The 27,967-nt window shown below is 39.2% G+C and overlaps 1 protein-coding gene across 5 annotated transcripts in view; it reads left to right on the top strand.

The window, feature by feature from the left end:
• Positions 1–27,967, top strand: part of mapkap1 (MAPK associated protein 1) — a 294,027-nt gene that overhangs the window by 227,060 nt on the left and 39,000 nt on the right. For all 5 annotated transcript variants that reach the window (XM_072239930.1, XM_072239929.1, XM_072239932.1 and 2 more), the window contains 2 exons: positions 11,693–11,833; positions 23,685–23,822. In XM_072239930.1, the coding sequence (XP_072096031.1) occupies positions 11,693–11,833; positions 23,685–23,822 (279 nt within the window). The remainder of the gene's footprint in view (positions 1–11,692; positions 11,834–23,684; positions 23,823–27,967) is intronic.

Below are 27,967 nucleotides of genomic sequence, written 5' to 3'. Positions count from 1 at the left end.
AGTCATAATTAGAAATTGAGGCAAAGAAATGGCATGGTTGATAAACAAGAACTATGGTGTTAGATGGACCTCGGTGCTTGTGATGAAAGATTTCTCCTTAATTGCTGTTACAATGTACTGCCTGATCACCCTTCAAGTGTGCTGGATCATTCCCAATGAGTGGACACAAAAGACACAGTCACTTCTAGGAATTGTAAAAATTTGTTGTGTTTATATGCCACAAGACATTCCTCGCTTTGCTTTCAACGGCAGGAACTGCATTGAAATAGCATGTTCATCAAAAACAAACATCCCAACCCTCATTGCAGAGCAACAAAGCATAAAATATTTCTCTTCTGTGTACTTCACATTACAAATGATTTAGTGCTGGATAAAGTATTTTTATTTGTTTGGTTCTGCCATTGTACGAGTATCTTTAAGGAGGTGAATCAAAGCTCCATGAGAAAGGAAATTCGTGCCATCACAAGGTCCCTTAGGGCTTCTCCCTGGCACATAGCCTAGTAGTTTTAGAAGGTATTTCTAATAACCGCCATGAGAACCTTTGCAGCTATAAAGTCCTTTGTATTGAAAAAAATTGTAGATAAATGGGACAAATAGCAGGTTAATTCACAAACAGGCTAATTTTCATGTTGGCAAATAAAAGGAAATCCTTTTGATGTCATTACCAGTTATCTCTGATTTTGTATATGTACATTTTACAATTTGGCATAAAGAACAATTTTGTAATACTGTTTGCTAGAGTTGTTGATTGAACCTTGAGGTCCCTTGGAGACAAGCTGGCAATCTTCCACTAATAACAATTGCAGAAAAATGTGACTCTAGTAAATCCCCAGTGTGTATTTGAGTGGATGGCTGATGGTTGCATGCACTACCCTTGATTACCAAACCATCACTGAGAGATTCTGTATGATAAATGCAGCATGAACTCAAGTTCTGTAAGAGACTCTAATACTATGCATTCCTGAGGAATCGATAGTGTTATGGTGCACCTGTATTTACAAACATTAATCTTGCATGAGAGCTGTTGACCCTGACTCCCAGTTGCAGTTGACACATCACATTTCTGTCTTGACTGCCCCACCCCACTTCATTTGTGCAGAATATACTGGAATGATTCAATAGTCCTTTATGACCATAGACGACTGAGGTGACATTTTGAGTGCTGTAAGCATATTGGGCATGATGCTTTCAAAGTCCAAAATGTATTAATTAGAATTTCAGTTGATATTACAGAACAAAAGCTTCTTTTGAAGTTTGTTACTATATTATGTTTGTCAGTTAAAAGATGCAATTTTGCTTCGGGCAGAGAACCATGGAATCACAGAGGTAGCCATTTGGCCCATCAGCTCTCTACCAGAGCAGTCCTTAGTTCTGTCGCCTTGCGGATTTTTCTTTAGCATACGTTCATCCACTTCCCTCTTGAACACCAGAAGGAAATCTGCCACATCTGCAGGCTGAGCATTCCAAATTCCACAAGACGCAGCATTTAAAAAAAAAACTCCTCATTTCACTCTTGATTGCCTTATTGTTTTATAGAGTACAAGATGTACAGCATAGAACTAGGCCCTTCAGCCCACTGTGTCTGTGCTGACCATCATGTTTGTTGTACAATCCTGTTCAAATGGTTCAATTTAATATCAGAGAATGTATACAGTATGCAACCTGAAATTCTTACTCTTCTGCAGTCATCCACGAAACAAGAGATCCCCCAAAATGAATGATAGTTTCACTGCATTCATGCCTTGTTTATTTGTACCTCAACAGATGTCTCTTAAATGTTGTTTCTGTTTCTGCTTCCATCACCACGTTGGCAGCACATTCCAGAATCACATATTTTGACTCCCTTTAAACTGCCTCTCACCTTAAACTGATGCAGTCTAGTTTTAGGGAAGCAAGAGGACATAGGTTTAAAATGAGAGGAAGTTTAAAGGGAATGTAAGGGGTAAGATTCCTTAACCTTGAGAAATGTTCTTGACTGCCTATCTCATTGCTATCATAATTTTATAAGCCTCTATCATGTCACCTCTTGGCCTCCTTTGCTCCAGGTTAAACCTACCCATCCTATCCAGTTTCTCTTGATAACTCGAGTAGTTCTATTCAGGCAACGTTCTTGACAATCTTTTCTGCTCTGTCCCTTGCTTAATCTTGTCTTTCCTGTAGTAAAGTGAACAGACCTCACACAATACTCCAAATGTGGCCTAACCAACTTTACCATGATATCCCAACTCTTGTACTCAATGTTTTGTGCTGCCTGCACCACAATACCTGTGATGCCACTTTCAGGGAACTACAGTTTTTCTGTTCTACCACACTGCCCAGGGTCCTGCCATTCCTGTCGTTCGATTTAAGTTAACAAACTGCATTATCCTGCACCGTTACCCCTCACCCCCAGTCCTCAACCCCTTCACCTAAAGAACACAATCCACCCTGCCCAGACTCCTCGTACGTCTCCATCAAATTTTTCCTTGGTGTTCTCTGAAGAAAACGGTATTCCAGAGACCATTTTTGTAAACCTTTCTAGGTCCTCCTCTGGTGCTTTCAGATCCTTCATAGATCCAGTGATCAGGAATGAACTCGCTGCAATAGAGACTGGGCCCTGTTTTAAAGTACAGCAAACTTTTCTAGTATCAGAGGTATAAATTTTTAACCTGTCTCTGGTCTGCAATATCACCCTCAGTCAGAAACCTGATGGCAATTAGATAATGGATTCTTTTGTGTAATGCCGTCTGACATAATTATTGGCCAAAACATTGGGAATAGCTTCATTATTTAGTGAAATAGTGCTTCAACTTTTCATGTTCAAACTTTGACAAAGCCACAAGAGCATATCCCTGATTTGGAGGCAATAGAGCACTACAGTGGATATTCTGAATCTTTTAAGATTAGTTTGAGTAAAATTTATTGCTCTCCAGTTAACTAAATACTTGTATTGAGGCATCTTACTTTATGGAGGGTTTAATGTTGATGTTTAAACCTTTGCAAGCATGTTATTTATGCAGGTGACATGCAGTTGTTGTGCCAAAAAGCTGTATACCAAGTTCAACACAGATGTAGTTACTGTTATGGATTTTTTTCATATATACTTGAGGGCGAATCTTCCCATGGTGTATGGTACAGGTGTTAACATTTACAATCTTTGCTTGCTATAGTGTAGCATATGCTTGATTTCATTTCAGAGTGAAAAATAGATGAAATGCCAGGGATTCAAATAATGTATAATTCACATCAAGTGACAGCAGGCTTTTAATACTTGCTCCAGCCGACAGCCTAGCGCCAGGAAATGTCACACTTGGAGTGAAAGCAACTTGCTTCCTGTTATGTAGGCTTCCTTGATGACTAAGTGATCGATTACCTATGACTTTTTTTCATTTGGGAAAACCTTATGCCAAAGTGTGCTTCTTTTTAAGCAGTTTCATTTGTTAAACACAAAGGAGACCGTTAATATACAAGTATATCAAGTGCGTACTTGAAATATCATTTACACCACCTGACTGCACCAAGTGCTTGTCAGCTTGAAAGAGTCAGCAGTAATTTACTGAGCTAGAACACGAGTTAAAATGCAAAATGAATATTATATTTTTTTATCAGATGCCTAAACCAGGGCTCCTTTTTGCCAGTCTGGGTGGTGGTGTAACTCTTGAGTTTTCTGGTCGTAGGTCCTTGTAGATACATTGATTCTTAAGACAGGTACAAGTTGAGTGCTGATGAGAAAATGGAATTTTTTAAATTTTTTGTTTTATTTATCTAGTGCACATAAGTTTAGCTCGTGGGCAAGTCTCAACAGCCTGCCATTAGTGCCCATAAACTATTTTGGCTCGTCCTCTCTCTTAAACAGCCTCGTTCTACAAACCCTCCTCCACAAACTGTAAACTGCAAACTGCTGCTTGGATATCTTTCCCATTTCTGGCAAAGAGCTACAGACCTGAAATGTTGACTCTTTCTCCTCCCACAGCCACAGCTTGACTTACCTAGTTTTTCCAGAAATATTTTGGCCTCTGACTTCACTGCTCCTATGGTTAAATATGGCCTTTTATAAAATAAAGGGTAATAAGGACACAAGACATAGGAGCAGAATTAGGCCATTTGGTCTATCAAGTCTGCTCCTCCATTCCATCATGGCTGATTTATTTTCCCTCTTAACCCCATTCTCCTGCCTTCTCCCCATAACCTTTTGATGCCGTTACTAATCAAGAGCCTATCAAATTTCACTTTAAATACATCCAATTACTTAGCCTCCTCAGATCCACCACCCTCTGGCTTAAGAAATATTTTCTCATCTCGGTTCTAAAGGGATGTTCTTGTATTCTGAGGCTGTGCTCACTGGTCCTAAACTCTCCCACCATTGGAAACAGTAATGATAATTGGCATAGATGAAAGTTCAAAGTTCACAATAAATTTATTAACAGAGCACATATACTGTAAGTCACATTATATAATCCTAAGAATAATTTTCTTGCGAGAATCACAGTAAGTATAAGGTACAATAGAATCAATGAAAGACTTCACCCAACAGGACGGACAAACAACCAATGTGCAAAAGACAAGAAAGTGCAATACAAAAGAAAAAAAATTAATAAATAAGTAATAAAAGTTGAGAACATGAGATGAAGAGTCCTTGAAAGTGAGTTAGTAAGTTCTGGGAACAGTTCAGTAATGGGGCAAGTGAAGTTATCCCCTCTGGTTCAAGATCCTGATGGTTCAGGGGTAATAACTGTTCTTGAACGTAGTGGTTTGGGTTCTGAAGCTCCTGTACTTTGTGATGGTAGCAGTAAGAAGTGTGCGTAGTTTGGATGGTGGGCTTCCTTGATGATGGATGCTACTACCCTGCGACAGTGCTCCATCTGGATGTGCTCAGTGGCAGGGAGGGTTACGACTGTTGACCTGTTGTGACAGTAAGCAAATTGGAGCAGGTCCAAGTTGCTTCTCAGGCAGGAGTTAATGTGTTTCATCTCCAACCTCTCAAATCACTTGATCACAGTGGACAGTAACCATTGAGGCAGACTAGCACATTCTTCTTGTGTAACAATATAATTGAAGCAGGTGGGTACTTCAGGCTGCCAGAGCAAGAGGTTACCAATATCAGTGAACACTCCAGCCAGTTGATCAGCATTGCTGTTTCCTACTCAACCACGTACCCCATCTGGCCTGGATGCTTCCTGTAGGTTTGCCCTCTGAAAGGATGCACTCATGTCGGCCTCAGAGACTGGAATCAGAGGGTCATTGGGGGCTATGGGACTTCGTGAAGGTGCCTCCACGTTTTGATGGTCAAAGCGAGCATAAAAAACATTGAGCTCATCTGGGAGTGAAGCCTTACTGTTATTGTGACCTACAGTGGCATGCAAAAGTTTGGGCACCCCTGGTCAAAATTTCTTTTACTGTGAATAGCTAAGCAAGTAAAAGATGACCTGATTTCCAAAAGGCATAAAGTTAAAGATGACACATTTCTTTAATATTTTAAGCAAGATTACTTTTTTTATTTCCGTCTTTTACAGTTTCAAAATAACAAAGAAGGAAAAGGGCCCGAAACAAAGGTTTGGGCACCTTGCATAGCAGTACTTAGTAACACCCCCTTTGGCAAGTATCACAGCTTGTAAACGCTTTCTGTAGCCAACTAAGAGTCTTTTAATTCTTGCTTGGGGGATTTTTGCCCATTCTTCCTTGCAAAAGGCTTCTAGTTCTGTGAGATTCTTGGGCCGTCTTGCATGCACTGCTCTTCTGAGGTCTATCCACAGATTCTCGATGATGTTTAGGTCGGGGGACTGTGAGGGCTATGGCAAAACCTTCAGCTTGCGCCTCTTGAGGTAGTCCATTGTGGATTTTGAGGTGTGTTTATGATCATTATCCTGTTGTAGAAGCCATCCTGTTTTCATCTTCAGCTTTTTTACAGACGGTGTGATGTTTGCTTCCAGAATTTACTGGTATTTAATTGAATTCATTCTTCCCTCTACCAGTGAAATGTTCCCTATGCCACTGGCTGCAACACAGCCCAAAGCATGATCAATCCACCCCCGTGCTTAACAGTTGGAGAGGTGTTCTTTTCATGAAATTCTGAACCCTTTTTTCTCCAAACATACTTTTGCTCATTGCGGCCAAAAAGTTCTATTTTAACTTCATCGGTCCACAGGACTTGTTTCCAAAATGCATCAGGCTTGTTTAGATGTCCCTTTGCAAACTCCTGAGGCTGAATTTTGTGGTGAGGACACAGAAAAGGTTTTCTTCTGATGACTCTTCCGTGAAGGTCATATTTGTGCAGGTGTTGCTGCACAGTAGAACAGTGCACCACCACTCCAGAGTCTGCTAAATCTTCCTGAAGGTCTTTTGCAGTCACACGGGGGTTTTGATTTGCCTTTCTAGCAATCCTACAACCAGTTCTCTCTGAAAGTTTTCTTGGTCTTCCAGACCTCAACTTGACCTCCCCTGTTCCTGTTAACTGCCATTTCTTAATTACATTACAAACTGAGGAAACGGCTACCTGAAAACGCTTTGCTATCTTCTTATACCCTTCTCCTGCTTTGTGGGCATCATTTATTTTAATTTTCAGAGTGCTAGGCAGCTGCTTAGAGGAGCCCATGGCTGCTGATTGTTGGAACAAGGTTTGAGGAGTCAGGGTAAAGCTTTGAAATTTGTATCAGCTGGCCTTTCCTAACGATGACTGTGAACAAGCCATAGCCCTAATAAGCTAATTAAGGTCTGAGACCTTAGTAAAAGTTATCTGAGAGCTCAAATCTCTTGGGGTGCCCAAACTTCTGCGTGGTGCTCCTTTCCTTTTTTTCACTCTAAAATTGTACAAAACAAAAATAATACACTAGTCTTGCTTAAAATATTGAAAAGAATGTTTCATCTTTAACTTTATGACTTGTGGAGATCAGTTCATCTTCTACTCACTATTCAAGCCCTACCATAGCTTTTGAACATCCTTGAGTGATTCAAGTTTGGTCTGGAATTGCCACTTCGCACGCGAGATGGCTTTTCAGAGATCATGCTTGGACCGCTTGCATTTTACTTGGTCCCCAGACCTGACTGCTACTGATTTGACCCTCAGCAGAACCCTTCATCAGTTCTGGTGCTGTAGACTCGACGTGAAAATTGAAGAACAAGTGTGCAGAGATGCCAGGAAGGTTTGTCTGTCTGAGATCGGATTGAAGTCACAATGCTACATGACCCTCTTTTTTCTTGTACAGGTTTCCCCCGCCATCCGAAGGTAGAGCGTTCCTATGAAACGGTTCGTAATCCGGAATGTCGTAAAGCGAAGAAGCAATTACCATTTATTTATATGGGAAAATTTTGTGAGCGTTCGCAGACCCAAAAATAACCTACCAAATTGTGCCAAATAACACACAAAACCTACAATAACAGTAACATATAGTAAAAACAGGAATAATATGATAAATACACAGCCTATATAAATTAGAAATACTTCTCTACAACAATTGCCTGCACTGTTCTCCATAGCAAAAATCTCACGCAAGTGCTCTTGGCAAAACACGGCGCAAGCGCTCTCGGCAGAAACACTCTCTCCAGTAACCTTTAAACTACGAAGCTGCCAAATCATACCAAATAACACATAAAAATACACAGCTGATATAAAATAGAAATAATGTATGTACAGTGTATTATCACTTACCGGAATTAGGAAGACAGCGCAGAGCACACTGATGATGGTGTGTTAGGCTGTGTCATCGTAGGTTGGGGTGGTGCAGTGGCCCCCACCCTCCAGGCAGTGAACCGATACCGATCCGCGAGGCATGCAGGGGTACAGTGGTAGCCGGGACGCACCCAGCACATCTTTAAGAAAAAAGCCAAAATAAACAAGCTAGTTAATTAGGTGCCGCCTAGCACGTAAATGTCAGCCCAGATCAGAGGCAATTGCCAATTGCATAGAGCAAGTGAAATCGGCAATCACTTCTGATCTGGGCCGACATTTATATGCCGGGCGGCACCTAATTAATTAGCTTGCTTATTCCGACTTTTTTCTTAAAGACGTGCTGGGTGCCTCCCGGCTACCACTGCATTCTCCGCGAATTGGTATCTGTCGGCGGCCCGGAAGTTGGGACCACTGGGGTGTCATCTCATCATCGATCGGGGCAGGCAGGTCATCTTCTTCTATGTTTGCCTGCCTCGATGTCAAAGGTCGAGGTTCGTCATCTGCTGTGGCTAATGTGGAAGGCTTGAAAAACAACAGTATGCTTGACTGCAACACACATCAAAGTTGCTGGTGAACGCAGCAGGCCAGGCAGCATCTCTAGGAAGAGGTACAGTCAACGTTTCAGGCCGAGACCCTTCATTAGGACGGAAACGTCGACTGTACCTCTTCCTGGAGATGCTGCCTGGCCTGCTGCGTTCACCAGCAACTTTGATGTGTGTTGCTTGAATTTCCAGCATCTGTAGAATTCCTCGAGTATGCTTGACTGCTAGCCTCGCGCATTTTTCTACCATACAGTTCTTTGTAAACCTTCTTGCAAATATGCCCTAAACCGACATACCTTTTCAAAATTAAAGTTGTACTTTGTGGCTGCAGCGAAAATCTCACGCAGTCGCCTCACGCTCAGTTCCTGGACGACTTCACTTTCAGTCCATTCGCTACTGCATTCAGTTTTGATTGTTATCCTTTCCTCTTCCAATTGCATCAGCTCTCCATTTATCAGTTCTTGGTTATGGGATGCCAAAACCTCTTCAACATCATCTTCGTCAACTTCCACAAGCCAAACTCACTTTGTCCTTACTTCGTTCACCACGATCGAAACACTTAATTATGTCTAGTTTTACGCTGTGTAACACCCTTACAAGCTCTTTTAGGCTTTTCCGATACCTTAGAACTCATCTTGCAAAGGGCTGCTCACAAGCACGTGCTTAAGCAATGCCAGCGAGAATGCTGTTCCTGGGGAGGAGTGGCTGCTCGGGGTGTGCGCTGCCTTTTATCGTGCGCTGCTTTTTTCGTAACAGTGAAAACACCTTCTGTTAGCGAAAACAGGTAACTAATGTAGGTCTTTCGTAACAGCGAGGTTTCGTAAAGCGAACATTCGAAAAGCGGGGGACCCCTGTACTTCTGACAGGTGGAGCTGACCTACCCATTCTTGATGTTGACATGACAAATACCCCATTCTTCAAACTTCACTGGCAACAAAATAAGGAAATGTTTTTGTAGAAACAAAAGGGAATTTACCATTGCAACAGTGCAGAGAAGCGGGGCTGCACATTCCTTTTTCAAAGCATGAATTAGTGTCTGCATCCTAGCATTCAGTTCTATGGAACTCCATTTAGAAAGCAGATGTTGCAATGTGTAGAATTATTTTGAATATTATGTTCATTTCTCTGTGTCCTATTATGGGAAGGATGTGGAGCGGGTGCAAAGGAGATTACCAGGATGCTTCCTGGACTACAGTGCACGTCTTACGAAGGCAGGTTGAACGAGCTAAGGCTTTTCTCTTTGGAGTGAAGGAGGAAAAGAAGTGACTTGATAGAGATGGACAAGATGATAAGCATAGATTGAGTGGTTAGCCAGAAACATTTTTCCAGAGTGGATATGGCTAGTACAGGGAGCATAATTGTAACATGATTAGGGGGAGATGTTGGAAATAAGTTCTTTACATAGAGAGTCGTGTGTGTGTGTGGAATTCCTTGCTAGGGATGGTGGTAGAAGCAGATACATTAGGGGCATCTAAGGATCACTTGGATAGATACATGGATGATAGAAGAATGGAAGGGTATGTAAGAGGGAAGGGTTAGATTGACCTTGGAGCAAATTAACATTGGACCGAAGGACCTGTATTGCTATATATGTAGTGCTTAGCTGTTAGAATGATGTGCATTTAGTACATATTAAAGTGTGTTGTAGTCAGTAGGAAACCCCTCAGCTTCATCATTGATCAGTGGTTTTTATCTGAGTCATTTCAAAGCTTTGGACATTACACAGGCAATGAAGAGTAATCACTTTCGTATAAAGTGGAAAGGGTACTACATACTTAGGTCAAATGAGAAAAGTCTGCTTGAAATTCCTGTAGGAAATGAATATCCAGAAGAGAGTGTTATTTTTAGCAAAGGTGTTTTCACAGGAGACAGCCTTCCATTACTTGCAATCAGACTTGAATGTGAAGATCGTACAACTGGGCAAGGTTATTGAGATTGGAATGCGCCCATGGAAGTGTACCAAAGCAGTTAGTGCATTAAGGGAATGCGTAAATAAGCTACTTGAAAATTTATTATGAGCAGCATCGCCCACAGAACGAAAACAACTTTAGCTCTTAACCGGCAGAAAGAAAGGAATGAAATGTTAAAAACAAAAGTTAGCAATAAATAAAAGATTTTAAAACCAAGTAGTAGTATTTGGAAAGCATAATCCTTCAGAGAGGAGAGAGATTTATTTTGTTAGAAACATTCTTCAAATGAGGTCAAGCTGCTCGGAATGAACTTCAGTTCATCTTTGGTCACTAGTGCTACGTGCAGAGCACATTGGCAATGTTAAACATCCCACAACATTTGATTTCAGCGTCTTCCGTGGAACCAAATCAGTAGCCAAGTGCAAAGTAAACTCGCATTCTAGGGAATGCCTAACAGGACAAAAATGACAACTGATATAATGAAGTTGAAGTAGTTTAAGCATTGTTTTTATATTTTAAAAAAGGAGAATTCTGAGATGAAGAAGCAATTCTTTCACGGCCAATAGAGGAAGCTGGGTCTCTTCCTCTTGAAGATTGAGAGTCCCCCTTACTGGGATGTCCAGATTACAGGGAGCGATCCAAGGAGTATGTGCAGAGGAGCTCTCTCTTCAAGCTGGAGCCATGTTCTCAAAATATGACCATAAGATTTAGGAGCAGAATTGGACTATTCAGTCCATTCAACCTGGCAATCAGTTCTTCCACTGAAGAAATTCAGAGGGTGGTGAATCTGTGGAATTCATTGCCACAGGCAGCTGTGGAGGCCGAGTCATTGAGCATATTTAAAACAGACGTTGATGGGTTACAGGGAGAAAGCAGGAAAATTGGAGGGAGAGGGAATAATAAATCAGCCATGATAGAATGGCAGACCAGACTCAATGGGGCAAATGGCCATGTTCTGCTCTATGTATTATGGTCTTAGTAATTTGTTTGCCCCAAAAGCAAACTAAATGCAGGTTTCTGAAAGCTGAAAGCAAAACAGGAAAATGCCAGAAGGCCTCAGCAACTCCGCACAGGCAAGGGAGCAGATTGTTCACCACCTGCCGGGAATCTAAACTGGAATTTTGTGCATCAACTGTCAGTTGTCAAAACTGCTGCGTTTTGAAATCAAAGAAAATGAAAACTGGGCAACTTCTGAAATGGGCAGCAGATCTGTAAAGCCCATTTCAGACCTGAGCTGTTTGAAAATCTGTCAGTACATTTAAAGAGTGGCACCTCAGTCAGAATTGGAAACGCTGAGACTTCACTGGCTATCTAAACAACATAGGAAAGTTTGACATGAGATTGTGCAAACCATCAATGTCTTAGAAATTTAAAGTCTATAGTTACACAAGTCTAATGTTTTCTGGTAAGAGTCCAAATTTGAAATCTAATTTATTTTCTCAAGTATGCAATTGAGAAATTGTTCGTATATTTTACCGGTCCAATATTCTTCCCCTTTGAATAATTTTTCCATTGTTTATATTTTGAATTTTAAACAAGTGACCAGTGTTCATTTTGCAAATGGAATGTCTCTAGCTTTTTTTCTTGTTTTTTAGGTTCAAGAGGAGAAGAGAGTTCAGAGGACGAGCCCCCTCTGGATATAACAACCGTGCAGGACATTCTGAGCAGTCAACGCTACAAATCTTACAAAGTCAGCGTCGTTCACAAGCTTCGATTCACCACTGATGTTCAATTAGGTAATTGTTATTACTTGGGGAAAAACAGCCTTTTTATGCTTGCCAAACGACTTCAAACAGTGCAAAAATTAGATTTTAAAAATAATTACCTGTAGTAAATTGCTCTTTCCCTCAAATCGCTCATTTTCAAAATAATTCTGTAATGGCTGGTAATATTGTAGGCGCCAATTACATTAATTGTAATGGAACACAAAGAAACTAATTATTCAAATTGCCACAAAAAGTATTCCATGTTTCCAAGGAAAGACTGCCATAATATTTTAACGTATAACTAAACTGATGTGTTAATAGGAACTTAATTTATGGTGTAGTATATTTTTCCCCCATATAAACTGCTTTCTGATGTCCTCTCTCCACTGAGGTAGGATAGGGTAAGACCTTATTTTGCAAATAGTTTTAATTCAACTAAGTTGATATTCTGCAGGTTAATAAAGGGAAACAAAATGTAAGCCCTGAGAACAGGATTAGAGTTCACACACATGCAAGATTCAAGACTGGTTATTGTCATTCATTCGTACACAAGTGTAAAGGAGAATGAAATGATTGTTACTCCAGATCCAATGCAGCATAAAAACACAATAAGCATCAAGAAAACAATGAAAAACACAATGAATTTCAATATTTAGAGTTATCTTAGACACTCAGTGCCCATTTTATTAGGTACAGGAGTGGCCTAATAAAGTGGTCTTCTGCTGAAGTTCATCCCCATTTCGAGGTTCATTGTGTTGTGCATTCAGAGATAATCTTCTGCACACCCCTTTTGTAACATGTGGTTATTTGAGTTACTGTCGCCTTCCGGTCAACTTGAACCAGTCTGGCCATTCTCACCTGACCTCTCATAACGAGACATCTTTGCCCGCAGAACTACGGCTCACTGGATGTTTTTTGTTTCTCACACCATTCTCTGTAAACTTCAATCAAAACAAACTTATTAACCACGTAAGGGGAAATTCGAAAATAATAATTAAAGGACAAAAGGAAATTGTGTTCGTTCAGTTGTTTTTGGCTTAGTGACAGGAGGTCTAAAAGATGTGATCTCTCAATGCAGTAGCAATTTTTGTTTGCTTGATATTCTTCAAATCTTAACTTCTCAGAAATGTTTAAGGGGCAACTTTCTTCATCATGTACGTTTGTGTGCATTAGGAAATTGCTACGATGTGTTGGTGCTTCATGCAACAAAGACATTCAACAATTAATCAGAATAAAGAATTATTCAAAGTACAGATAGAGAATAAAATGTGCATAAATATCAGCATGTATTTACAATGTAAACAACATTATTAAAAGCAGCACCCCAAAATGCTGGTGAACACAGCAGGCCAGGTAGCATCTATAGGAAGAGGTACAGTCGACGTTTCAGTCCAAGACCCTTCGTCAGAACTAACTGAAAGAATGTTGAGGTGGTTTTGGCTTAGTCACAGTTGGTCTAACAGATGTTATTTATTTAGTGATACAGCGTGGAATAGACCCTTCAAGCCATGCCACCACAGCAACTCCACAACCCTGCTTAACCCTAACCTCATCACAAGACAAAATAGAATGACCAGTTAACCTATCTTTGGACTGTGGGAGGAAACCGGAGCACCCGGAGGAAATCCATGCATTCCACGGGGAGAACGTACAGGTTCCTTACAAAACGCCGTTGGACTTGAGTTCTGAACTCCAGAATGCCCTGAACTGTAATAGTGTTGTTTTAACCGCTATGCCCATGGCGCAATCTTGCAATGCAACACTTATTTGCTTAATATCCAACCTGAATTTTTAGCTTCTCTGAAATATCTAAGGATTAACTTTCTTGGCCACAAATGTTTTTACATATTAGGAAATTGCTGTGGTGTGTTGGTGCGACGTGCAACAAGAAATGACAACATTTACCAATTATTAAGAATAAATTTTATGAAAATAAAGTTAGAAATGCAGTTATGGATAAAATGTCCAAAATACACAAATCCCAGCATTTATTTACGATGTAAATAGCATTATAAAAAAGTAGTTTAAAGTGTTTCCCTATTATATTGGTGAAGATATTGCTGTGATATCATTCAAACATGAAATCCTTCTGCAAAGCCAACTTTTTATTTTGCCAGTTCCTGTCAGTTTGCTTCTTGGAGAATATTTTTGGCCTCTCTGCATCTGGAAGCTGTCAGAACTGAGCGCTTGAAAAGGTCACTCCTTATCATTAAAGATAAATGATAGGAGGGGAGTGGAGCTGTTAGGTGAAAGAATGGTTCAACTCGTTCAGTACTGATGGGACTGACCTGTAAGCACAGCTTTCAGGGGTTAATGCACCTTTCAGTGTGCTTATAAATGTGAGTTTTCCGTCATATTTTAATTCTGTGCTATATGGAAGATATAGTCTGCCTCGTGGCGAATGTGAAAATGTCTGAACACTCTTATTGAAAGGTGTTGATGTGCACAGCGAAATTAATGTACAGGAAAATCACTTCCACTGGACTATTTTTAGGTTAATGTTCATTTTACTTCAAATAAATAAATGAGTTTCTGCAGCAAATAACATCCCAAAAAAAATGTGATGGATTGGAGTGGAATAAAGAGAAAACATTTCAGGGCGGTGCCCTTCTTCAAGACCCCTCCAGTCCTGATGAAGTGTGTTGGCCCGAAACATGGACTCTTTATTCCTTTCCATAGATATTGCCTGCCCTGCTGTTCCTCCAGCATTTTGTGTGTTACTCTGGATCTCCCATTTCTGTCAAATCTCTTGTGCTTATGATGGGTTGGATCTTGGTTCAGATCCATGCGTGGGTCCTCTACAGCCACACCGATCCCAGTGTCCCAGAGGACAACAGCAACATCTGCACACCAGCAGTGCCTCTTGTGATGTGACCCCAGTGGTCCTGAAAGCTCTGATGGCCAGTCACTATACAACCCACCTTAGTTGACTGTAAATCCACGTGATTTTGAATGTTTTGTGACATTTGCAAAGGCATTAAACACTTGATATTGAAGTTGAGAAAATAATAAGAATTTTAAATATATTTAACTAAAAGCATAATTTCAATGAAAAAATTAAACTGAAACAAAATACAGCCCCACAATCACCACTGAAATTGGCAGGATCCTAGGCACAGGACCTGAGATGCTTTTCCCCCAGCATGATACTCAGAAACTCAGCAAGGCTGGTCTCCATTGAAAACCCAGTGGTTGAGGGAGCTGACAGCATCTTGAAACTGTCAGTATGTCTGGGACTTAAAGATATGACAGTGCATGTGCACGATTTTTGGGCTACCTGCTGCTTAAATGGCGTTGGTGGGAGATCACACCCTCTTCTCTCCCATCAGTCTATTGGCAAATCTGTACAACACTTATAAATTTAGAATTTATATCTCATGCTGATAACCACTGAAATTACAATGTCGGAACAATGATACCTACAGATTAAAGATTAGCATCCAAGCAAATAGTGAAATGTGTCGTTTGCATCAATGACCAACATAGTCCCAAGGATGCACACCATGCTCGTAGCTTACCAACCTGTATGTCTTTGAGATGTGGGAGGAAACCGGAGCACTCTGAGGAAACCCAATTGGTCATGGTGAGAACATGCAAACTCCTTACTGACAGCGGTGGGAATTGAACCCTTATTGCTGCCAAAGTAAAGCATTGTGCTAATTGCTCCACTACCATGCCGCCTGACATTAGTGTGGTTCAGATGTTTAATGCTATTATTGTTCCAAAGTGAAATAAAATTTATCATTTTTTAAAGAGTAGCTCCAAAATGCAAGCATAATTTTCATTACCCCTCAGCAGATAGAGAATTGTAAGTGCAGACAGTATTGGTCTGGATAAATTTGGTTCATTTTGTTACAAAGGCTGTGAATCCTACCATTTTCACTTAAGTGGAAGATCATGACTTATTGTGCCCCCCGCCCTTTTTTTTAGAATTTGAGTGCACAATCTCAGATGTATTTCAAGGGATTCAAAGGTGGGTTTGCATCAGCCTGACTGCAGCTACTCAGCTAAGACATTACACCTGGTCCATCTGCATTCTTGGTAGAAAAAGATTATGTGCAATTTTTATGTATGATAAAAATTTGATAGCTCTGGGTCTGTTCTTGCTAGAGTTTAGAAGAATGAGGAGAGATCTCATTGAAACCAATCAAATATTGAGAGGCCTAGATAGAGTGGACATGGAGAGAATGTTTCCTATAGTGCAAGAGTCTAGGAGCAGAGGGCACAGCTTCAGAATAAAAGGAAGTCCCTTCAGAACAGAGATGAAGGGGAATATTTTCAGCAAGAAAAATTGAATTTGTGAGATTCATTGCCATGGATGGCTGTGGAGGCCAAGGTATTGGGTAAATTTAAGGAAGATGTTAAGTTTTTAATTAAGGTTACAGGGAGAAGGCAGGAGAATGGGGTTGAGAGAGGAAACAAATCAGTTACAATCGAATGGCAGAGCAGACTCAATGGACTGAAGAGCCTAATTCTGCTCCTTTGCCTTATGGTCTTAGTTAGAAGAAGCCCGTAACCACCACACCAAACTGGCTTGTGCTAGTGTCGAGGCAACTTTAATAAAGGAACAAAATCTTACCTTGCTGCTGCAGGTGGTCGAGGCTTTTGCTGTTTAACAGAAGATTTTTAAATTATTTTCCTAATTGCTACATTCTTCAACCCTCCAATCATTAATTAATTCAAGTCCAAACCTCTACTCAACATCCCTAACTCAACCATTTTCCTGATCCATTCTACATCTAGTCCAGCCTTAGTTCCCACTGTTATCCAAACCTCTTCTTAACATCCTGAAATCCACAATCCAGCTGCCTTTCTCTGCTGCCTTTGCAAAAGCAGGAGACTATGGCCAATAAAACCTTGGACTTCTCAAACCGTGTGAGCCCTGTTGTAGCCTGCACTCATCCTATTTCTCCAGCATGGTGGAACTTTGCTGCTCTGTCAAAATTGACAAGAGCTCACTGCACAGCACTGCCTCGGTGCACTTTCCCCAGCGGCACTATTTTTGACTCATTACATTTTTTTGTTTTCAGAATCAGGTTAGGTGCGTGACTGAAATTAGACCATTGTAGTGGTACATTATTGACTATATTCCGGCTACCGTTTTTTTTTCCTTTGAATTAGACTTGAGCTGCTCCTAAATAAACTCAACCAGCTCCATCATGGGCACGAACCTCCCTCACCACTAAGGAAATGTTCAAAAGACGATGCCTCAAAAAGGTAGCAGCCATCATTTAAGGGCCCCCATCACCCAGGACATGCCCTCTTCTACCATCAGAGAAGAGGGTACAGCAGCCTGAACACTAAAATTTCACAAACAGCTTCTTCTCCTCCCTCATCAGATTTCTGAAAAGACAAAGAACCCAAGAATACTACCTCATTCTTTTTCCTCTCTTTACACAGTTCTTGTTTAATTATACTGTATATGTATTATTGTAATTGTGTATTGTTATGTTACAATTTATAGTGTACGTTATTGCACTGTACTACTGGTGCAAAACAACAAATTTCACGACATATTTCAGTGATAATAAATCTGATTATTTGATCCTTCTGTTTAAAGAATAGTACATTTCTGTCTGACAAAGGAGGAGAAAGTCCTAGAATTAACTGTTGGAAGTGGAGAATCCATCACTTGTCGGATAATGCTTTGTATTCTTGTGGCCATGTCTGTTGTTTGAAGTTCTAAAGTACCTTGGACGAAATCTAACCTCTTTGGGTGGGGGTGGGGGGGAGTCTTGGAAGTTGCTTTTCATGCCTTACTGAGGGAAAACTAACATGCAATTTGGCAAACTTCCAAATAGACCAGTTAAATGTAATTAGTGCAAAGTAAAGTATTTTTATTCCATAAAAATTAGTGTTCATTGTGATTAACAAAAACTGAGAATATCTCAATAAAATATTTTAGGAATGTGCCATTTTGTTGCCGACTGCATATAAAAGCTAATGCTGCAGCTTGTGAATTACAGCAGCAAATATCTTCCTGGATTCCACTTTTATTAAGGTGCAGAATGACTTAAATCCCTGATTGCTTAGTTCTTCCACCATTTTCTATACCTTCAGTTGCACACTGTCCACAATAGCAAAGAGTTAATTGTTTATGGACTTTTTTTTGTACTAAAAGCACTACTACCATCAAAGAGGAGGTACAGGAACCTAAAGACACACACACAACATTTTAGGTATAGCTTCTTCTTTCTGCCATTAGATTTCTAAACGGACAGTGAACCAGCCCATGAGCAGTACTTCACTATTTTGCTCTGTTTTTGTACTACTTGTTTTAATTTAATTTTTAGATACTGTAATTTTTAATGTAATTTATAGTTTTTTTATGTATTGCACTGTGCACATATGTCAGTAATATTACACCTGATTCTGATTCTGAAAGAGCTGCTTCAGATCTGTTCATTGCTTGTGCAGTCTTTAAGATTAAAATTTAAAATGATGCGGAAAGTAATAGTAGAAATAGCTTCATTATCCTCATTCCTCTCCCCTCTTCTTCCCCTCTATCAGCCCGCGCCTCCCCCCCCCCCACACCTCCAGAACATTACCAAGCTGGAATGGGTAAAAACAAGCTGTGGCGGAGTAGCCTTTGCTGAAAAGATTAATGCAATGGGGAATGACCTTGGCTTGGCGCAGGAGCTAGTGATGTATGTACGAGCATCTTGCTGCTAAATGGACCCAGATTTGTAGCACTAATATACATGGAAGCCCAGAACCAAACTCAGGATGGCAATAAATCAACAGCCACTTTAGGTGTCATTTCTGGTTTATATTCTGGTATTGTTCTATCAGTTTAATTCATGTCACTATCATCTGTTCATCTGGAACAGTTTTATATAATTTTCCAGTGGAGTTACCTGACAAATCCCATCAAATTAACAAGGTACATTAACAATATTGACTGCTTTTGTGGTTTCTGAAGCTTTTGGACCATAGAATAAATTTTAGATCTATTCCCTTTTTAGATAGTAATGTTCAAGGGCTTTGTCAAGTAGAAATATTTGTTTATTTTTTGACAGATTACAGTAAATTTAAAACATAATTTTTTTGGAGTGATATTTTTCTAAACATCTGATTTATAACCACATGTAGAAAGTATTCACTATCTTCAGTTTATTAATATGTACACATTCTGTTGACTTTAATTAGTGTTTTTATTGAGATTGGCTTATTTTTAATCTTTTAGTGATCAGATACTCCTCTGGGCTTGCATATCCTGTTCATTAATGCTGTCTTTCATGTTTAATGAAAATTACAATCATAAAAATATTAATGTCTTTTCTCTCGTTGTTTAATGGTAAATTTTTATTGTTTGGTGTCATTGTGTTAATGTTGTTTTATTTACATTTACGTTATTAAAGGGGGGTTATGAAGATTTGGGAAGCTGTTAATTTAGAGTTTCATGCGGACAAGATATTAATTTCTATTAAGTGGGAGTGGAAATTGTTTTAGAGATGCAGAGCCAAATTAGATCTCTACTTGAATTTGTTGAAGTAATCACCAGATACCTCATGGTGTGAGTTATTATAGGAATAAAGTAACATGTTGGCAATATTTATTTAAACAAGGAGCTGACCGACAATGAGCAGGCAAACAGTTAAATCTGTGCAGAAGAGAACATGTCCATTTGCCAGATGTCTGCACCACATTTTGAGTTACTCTGTGCTCTTCAAAGGTAGAGAACTACCTCCAGCAGTTATAGGATAAGATTTCCTTTCACAATTAACATTAGTGTCACAGATTCCTTAATGAACCAGATTTTTGATTATTCAAGTAGGTTATTACAGCAGTCAAGCTATAGCTCATTATTTTTGACTCTTTTGTCTGTACGAAAATGAGCTTTAGTGCACCTGTTTGGCTGTGTGAATTACCAATCTTGTTGAAACAATGGATTGATATTTATTACGGTATCAATCTCCTAAGGGAGCTGGCTTCCTGCCATATTGAAAATTCCTCAGCAGAGATGAAATTTTATTTTTTATGTCATCACAGTCTCTAATATCTCTGTTCAACAATGAAATTGTGTAGTATAAAACGTTATTCCTGTGGCTTGCATGAAAATATGTTCCTTAAGTAAAACAGAAAATGCTGAAACGATTCTGCATTTTGGGCAGCAAGTGTGAAAAAGGAAACAGTTAATGTTTTGTGTTAAAGTCCCTTTAGCAAATCTGAAAAAAGAGACTAGACATTAGTATTGTTAACTATTTCTCTTACCACAGATGCTGCTTGATCTGCTGAGGATTTGCAGCATTTTCTGCTTTGTTTCAGATTTCTGGCATCTGCAGCTTTTATTAAGTTTCTGTTTAAGTGTCATTTTAGTTCGTTTTGTAGAAGGACTTTGATTTGAGGTGCCTTGGCAGCGTAGCTGTTGGTGCAACCCTGTTACAGCTCGAGACACTGAGTTTGGAGTTCAGTTCCAGCATCCACTGTAAGAATTTTATACATCCTTCCCGTAACCATATGGGTTTCCTCCCACAGTCCGAAAACGTACTAGTTCGAAGGTTAATTGGTCATTGTAAATTGGCCTGTGATTAGGCTACGGTTAAATAGGTGGGTTTCTTTGCAACCTGTTCTGCGCTGTATCTCTCCATAAAATAAATCTCATATTTCTGTTAGAAGGTTGTGGGTTCTCTTTCCATGATATATTTGATCTGAGTTTATACTTAAATGACTACCAGAAGAAGGTTCATTAGTAGGGTTATTTTCAAATGATAATTTAAATGATTGTATGGAATGTAAACTAAACATCCAAGGAGTTAAGTGTAGCTTTCTCTTGATGTTCTGGCTAGTTTCCATTCTTTGTCCAAAAACAAATGAATTAATTAATTCATAATAGTAGCAACCAACTGTGTCTCCGAAATGGCAGCTTTAAGGATATACCTGATTAAATCTGTGAAAGTAAAGAAGCCAATTGCATGTCCAAAGCCATTAATTATTATTGAGATACAGCACCTAGCCTAGTCACAGGATAATTTACAATGAGCAATTAACATACCAACTGCTATGTCTTTGGACTGTGGGAAGAAACCCATGCAGTCACAGGGAGAACGTACTAACTCCTTATAGGCAGCAGTGGGAAGGTTGTTTATTTTTATTCTATTGCCTGTCTTAAAAATAATTTATGTAGTGGATATATTTGTTGGCATATATTCTCCAATAAATTTTCCTGAAGTGTAGTCTCATGCTTTTATAATTGAATATTGGTATTCAATGCAAAATATTTCCAAGATTTCCAAATCAACACCAACTTCACAGTAACTTATGTTCACTGACAGCCTGGACTTTAGCCTGAAGCTGATAAGGTGCTTTTCAATAATCTAACTTATCCATACTGCACTGTAATAAAGCTACAATCAAGTGAATTGATCTGAACCTCTGGTGTTTGCAAAATACTCATTTTGGAATTTTGAAAATCCTGCACTTGGCTAGTCATAGTCATACTTTATTGATCCCGGGGGAAATTGGTTTTCGTTACAGTTGCACCATAAATAATAAATAGTAATAGAACCATAAATAGTTAAATAGTAATATGTAAATTATGCCAGTAAATTATGAAATAAGTCCAGGACCAGCCTATTGGCTCAGGGTGTTTGATCCTCCAAGGGAGGAGTTATAAAGTTTGATGGCCACAGGCAGGAATGACTTCCTATGACGCTCTGTGTTGCATCTCGGTGGAATGAGTCTGGCTGAATGTACTCCTGTGCCCACCCAGTACATTATGTAGTGGATGGGAGACATTGACCAAGATGGCATGCAACTTGGACAGCATCCTCTTTTCAGACACCACTGTGAGAGAGTCTAGTTCCATCCCCACAACATCACTGGCCTTACAAATGAAGCTACATGTTCAAAATAAGATTTTAATAGTTTTAATTCTAACTGTTAACTAGCTCTTAACAAAACTAAGTTTGTATCTTTAGTCATTTTCTTTTTGAGATTTTAAATATGATGAATTTAGTATTTCAAATATCTTGTGGTACTCCTTTCTTGTTTAATTTTATTTGGTACTCTACAAAAGACCTCAAGTGCTTCCTGGTTTGAAATCTTGGCGATTTAAAAATTAGATTTTTTTCATGATTGGTTGTTCAGCCAGGACGGTGACATCACAACTGCTTAATACTTGGGATCCCATGGAATTGATGCTTAACAGAAAGTTTGCTGTAGAAGTAGCTAGATGTTTGGGTTTCCTAACGTCACTTGGAAGATGTGTTGCTTTGCTTCTGCCTGGAACACTTATTGTTCTGGATCACTTATTTGGTTTAATGTTTACGAAAATACTTTCAACTTATCATGAAGACAAGGAATGATTACTGGGACATTTCCTCAATTTTTTTTGTTCCCTCGTAATTAGATTTTTATGTTTAACAACATTGCTAGACCTAACACAGCATTGAAAGGTTTATTTCCTAGTATTTCTTGAAGATAGTCACTTAACGAGAGCTTAGTAATTATTATGTTGTGAAATGATCAGAATCAGGTTTAATATTACCAGCAAATGTCGTGAAATTTGTTGACTTGAGGCAGCAGTACATAATAATAGGAAAAAAAGCATGAATTACAACATATATGTGTTTCAGTTTTTTTTAATTGAGTAGTGCAAAAATGGAAATAAAAAGTAGTGACGTTGAGTTCATGGGTTCAATGCCCATTCAGAAATCAGATAGCAGAACTGTAGAAGCTGTTCCTGAATCATTGTGTGTGCCTACACGCTCGGTACCTCCTTCTCGTACATTTAGTCTTTTGAAGTTTGGTTTGTATGGTACTTGATATGTTTTCAATAATATTTTAATAAGATTATTGTTTTTTTTACATAGGTGTTTAGTTTGCGCTGCCGGGGTAGAGGCAGATGCATTAGAGATATTTAAGACCCTCTTAGTTAGGCACATGAGTGAAAGTCAAATTGAGAGCTCTGAAAGGGAAGGGTTTGGTTGATCTTAATGTAGGTTGAAGGGTCTGCATAACATTGTGGACTGAAGGGCCTGTGCTGCGCTGTTACCTGGAACTGCAGTTACACATTTTAAAACATTATATCCCCATGAATTATTTCATGTAGGATAGAGCCATACTGTAACATCAGATCTGCTTCCACACCATAAACCTTGTTGGCAATTTCACCCATATTCTAAATCACTTGCCAGACCCTATCAAGTTCGTTACTTAGTCTTCTCCCCATGAGTTTAATTTGACAAAAAAAAATAAGCATTTGAAGTTGGATTTCAGCGAACCTTGTAATCGAGCTGAAATAATGTAAATTTATCAGAGCTTCAAATGTTTACAGAATATTCATGTTACAAAATTGAGTATCTTGGTTACATGTTCAAAGTGAAGTTTTAATGGTGTCACCAAACATTGTATATATCAAGTTATGTATTTCAGCATTATCCTTCAAAGTTGACCTTGTTACCTACTAACTGCTTCTGCCTTTGATAAACAATATGCTTTAAAGAATTCATATTACCACAATTTTAGAAATCTAATATCAGGAAACTGGCCACATTTCACAATCTGATCTAGCAATCATGTAGTTTTGTGTTCTAAATAACTAGATTGCTGTAACAGTGCTGCAACTTTCTGATACAAATTGGTGACCTTATTAGATAAAGCTGCTTTTTAAGTGTAACCAAATCCTACACCACTACTGTTCTTTAAGAATACAGTGTTCACATCAGATGTTTTTTTATGATTGTTTTGTTCAGCTGGTGGTCCAGAAATCTGCTCTGTATTCAATCTTCTCTCCGAATGCAGCAGAAAAGCTCAGAGTTTCAGAGGGCTTTAGAGAGTATTTTATTTGTTCATTCCATTAAGATTTATAAAGTGTGTCAAATGGTTGATATAAAATCACTTACACAGCCCACTGGTTTATATCCCCACTGATTCACAGGTATCTCGGGAGAAAAGGTGGAGATAGACCCTGTTACTAATCAGAAAGCGAGCACCAAGTTCTGGATTAAGCAGAAACCCATTTCAATTGATTCTGATCTACTCTGCGCTTGTGACCTTGTGGAAGAGAAGAGCCCAAGTATGTGGTACTATATTTTTGTGCTGTATCTTTGTGCTGTTCTATGAATAAGTGCACCCACTCAAATAGAAAAATTAGAGCTTCATATTGTCCACAGGTTTAATATTAGATAAGACAGCGGTGTTATGATGCATTATTTTATCTTTGGGATTGCTTGGTGTAAAACAGCTATGTTACTGAAATCAGTTCCAAAATTTTCAGCTGCCTAAAGGTTGAACAACATTTTGTCACGCTCTGCAGTGGTGCCCTGTTAATCTATCAGAGTTGGCTTGGCGATAAACCCAGTCAAATTTAAGTTGAGAATTTAATAAGGTTTGTAGCCAACAATCAGTTACTGGGGTTCTCACGTCACTCAGTTGTTTTCTTTTTATTGCACTCCTATTTTTAAACTAACATACAGTAGAGTTGAACATAAAGTTGTGGTAGGAAGAAGTCGGTGATTTTAATGTTTTTTTTATCAGGGCCCATTGTAGTCTGTACAATAAATAAATTAATTTAGCAAGTATTTTTGTTGATTGTTGAAGCTGTGAGAAGAAAAATAATATGTGAGATTTCAGTTGTGTGTTTTATACAGTTTTAAAAAATATTGTTCTTAAGTATACTTAGCAGTGCTTCACACAGAAAATGCTGGAGGAACTCAGCAGGACAGACAGCATCTATGCAAATGAATAAGCGGTTGGTGTTTTGGGCTGAGACCCTTCCTCAGGACTTGGCCCGAAACGTCAACTGTTTATTCACTTCCATAGGTGCTGCCTAACCTGCTGAGTTCTTCCAGTATATTGTGTGTGTTGCTCTGGATTTCCAGCATCTCTTGTGTTTGACACTACTTGTTGAGTTTAAGCTGTATCATATCAGGATCATGGTTTTAAGCTTATTTTTACACAAAGCTCACGGAAGGGAAATACAAAATTACTTGGGAGACTGCTTCAAAATGAAGCAGGATTGTTTGACTTCTGGGTTTGCATCCTTCTTAGCTTCAACAAGAAACAAAATGCAGTTCTAGCCATTGTATCTCATACAGTTTATTCTGAGGTGTACTTGTGTCTCTGTCTTGAGTTAATTTGTCGCCTTTTTTCACATGGTCAAAATGTAAAACAGTTGTTTCTAAATTGAAAAATATTGGTGTGGCATTGTACCTCATTGTATTACTTGTTTATTAACAAAGAATTTTCAAAGCAAACATTTTCAAATAACTGAAGTATCCTGAGAGCTAAAATTTATCTTGAATTTTAGTGATTGAAATGTATATAAAGATAACAGAATCTTAATTCAGTGATTTGCATAGTCAAATCGTCAGTTTTTGGTAGATGACATGTTCATTTTCAAAGCCATAGAATAGTCAGTCGGAGTGTTTTGTATAATAAATTATAGCACATTTGGAACTCACCTCTGATCAGTTTTAAATAAATTTCTTTGAGGTATTTTGGGATTTTTTTTCATATTAATGGTCTATATCATGTATTCTGATGTTTAGTTGATGCATATTTAGTTAATTGTTCCTTTCTTGCAAAATAATATTGAGATTTCCAATCCAAATATGATAAACTTTTTTTTTAAAAGCATTGCAGTTTCTAGCCCATTTGGATCTTTTTTTGCTTGAAGGACCATGGCCTTAATCTGAGGCTGTTTGGCTCACCTCACAGTCCAGTGTCTGCATTACCCTAAACTCACCTCTCAAAATATTTTACAATTCAGCCAATAACTGAATAGCACCATTCATGATGCACGCACATGCTCACATACCTGTATACTGTTTATTCCTGTGTGTATGTGTGTGTTGAGAGTGTGTTATTACACACATACACATGCACACACTCTATAAAATCCCATACATACCCCACAACACTTAACTATGTTAGGAAATGCGTTTATGCTGATATACTTGTCAAGCCTTTATACCGGATGAAAGATTGCTTTGTTTCAGACTGTTAAATGCAACAAAGACATTTCAGTTTTTTTCTTTGGTGAGTCCTACATTATTTGGTTAAATCCTGCTTATCATTAATTGGATGCAGTACATCATGTGACCTTGATCTCTTCAATTGTTATCACTCCATTGCTGCAGAGGGGCTTAACAGAATGTTAACCTGATAATGGGGACTAGGCCTTCTCGTAGTGCCCCATCATATAGTTTTCTATTGAGCAGTTCTGCTTCAGTAGCTAAAGAAGGCGGCAAGAAGATTAATGATGGTAGGCTAATACAGAAGGGTGTACCTTTCCAAGACTTCTACCACAGAGATATTAGAGCTCAACCAGAGCTTGGCTTTTTCCTTAACCTGTGACCTTTAACCCTCCCTCACCGTTGAGATCTGTCACTGCAGCCGACGTTTTGATTGATGTTCCTACAAGAGTCGGTCTTTTTCATTGAATTTCACATCTGCACGAAAATAGCTTCCCTTGCAGAATTCGTGCTGGCTGTTAGTGATAGCAAAATTGATGGCAGAAATGTTTTTATGTAGTTTTCATTTAAAACCATAGAAACTTGACACATGCTAATGTAGTGCTGTGCCCTGCAGTGCCCTGTTTTTGAGTTTATTCAGTTCAGTGTAATTAATGCCTAGGATCTTGCCATAATATGGATTATACTGGAAGCAAACTTTAAAAGGAGCTCATCCTAATTCTTTTAATACGCAGTTAGTGTTTACTGGCTTCTCACTAATACTGACCTCCTTGTCTGACTTACTGCATGTACACTCAGTGGCCACTTTATAGCTATAGGAGGTTCCTAATAAAGTGGCCACTGAATGTATGGTTGTGGTTTTTAACCTGCTGGAGCTCATCCACTTCAAGGTTTGATGTGTCGTGTGTTCAGAGATGCTTTTCTGCGCACCATTGTTTACTGCATGACCCGGCTGGTGGCGCAGTGGCATCAGCGTCGGACTTCAGGACGAAAGGTCCTGGGATCGAATCCAGCCAGCCGACTCCCCTGCACGCTTTCCATCCGTGCTGGGTTACGAGCTGGTGATCTCTTTGGAAACTCACCCAGCAGAAGGCAATGGCAAACCACTGCTGACACTTGCCTCGTACGCGGTTCCCCGCTACGTCAGAGAGGCGTGGAGGGAAATTGTCCGCTAACCGGAGAAACTCCGGATGCGACGTACCTTTCTGTTTTATTTGAGTTAATGTGGCCATCCTGTCAGCTTGAATCATTCTGACCATCCTCCTATGACCTCTCTCATTAACAAGGCGTTTTTTGCCCACGGTGCTGCCGCTGACCAGATTTTTTTTGTTTTTCACATCATTCTCTGTGAACTTCCAGGACTACCACTTTGTACTACTTCCTCCCCTACCCCCCCCCCACCCCCAGCTTCTTAATCTGACTTCTCTTCTTTTTTTTTAGCAGTCCCAATGAAGGGTCTCAGCCTGAAACATTGACTGCTTGCTGTTCCTCATCGATACTGTCTAGCCTGCTGAGTTCCTCCAGCATTTTGTGTGTGTTCCCATTCTGATGTTTGATCTGAATAACAACTGAACTTCTTGACCATGTCTGCATGCTTTTATGCATTGAGTTGCTGCCACATGATTGGCTGATTAGACGAGCAGGTTTACCAAATAAAGTGGCCGCTGAGTGTGTGTAGTAAGTTCAGAAAATTCACTTAAATGCTACCTTTTTATAAGGTAGTTGGCAGTGAATTAATTCAGCTGCTTTGTTGGATGGACAAAAACTCTCCTTGTTTAAGAACTAACCTAATATGAGTAATCCTAAGGTGCTGTTTGGAGAGAAACGAGTGCCAGGTTGGTATGGGTCCAGGTTTTAAATCTGCATTTGGACTATTTGGGACGCTTTCACAGTTGTCAGACAAGATAATCTATACTTGAGCCCCTGTGCCAATTTGTTGTTTTTGGCAAAGTACAAAAGCCACATGCAACTTACCCTGTTAATGCATTTTCCCTACTTGGAGCTATTAAATCCGTCTTGGATGGAATAGCAAAAACAAAGCTACTGCAAGTGCTGATAGCTAAGTGAAGGTATTCCCAACCACCACCCCTTGCCATCTCCTCAACCTATACGAGGGTTTTTCCCCCCACTGTGTTGGAGGCACTTATCTTTCCTTTATTGAAATTTGCAAACAATTATTATTTTGTTGACGACAAGGCTCTAAATTAAGTTCAGATTTGTTTTGAAGAATCTGTTTGAGCTTTCA

This window comes from Mobula birostris, chromosome 22, assembly GCF_030028105.1.
Source record: "Mobula birostris isolate sMobBir1 chromosome 22, sMobBir1.hap1, whole genome shotgun sequence".
In the NCBI taxonomy this organism is placed as follows: domain Eukaryota; kingdom Metazoa; phylum Chordata; class Chondrichthyes; order Myliobatiformes; family Myliobatidae; genus Mobula; species Mobula birostris.
This window is presented reverse-complemented; position numbering and strand designations above follow the sequence as displayed.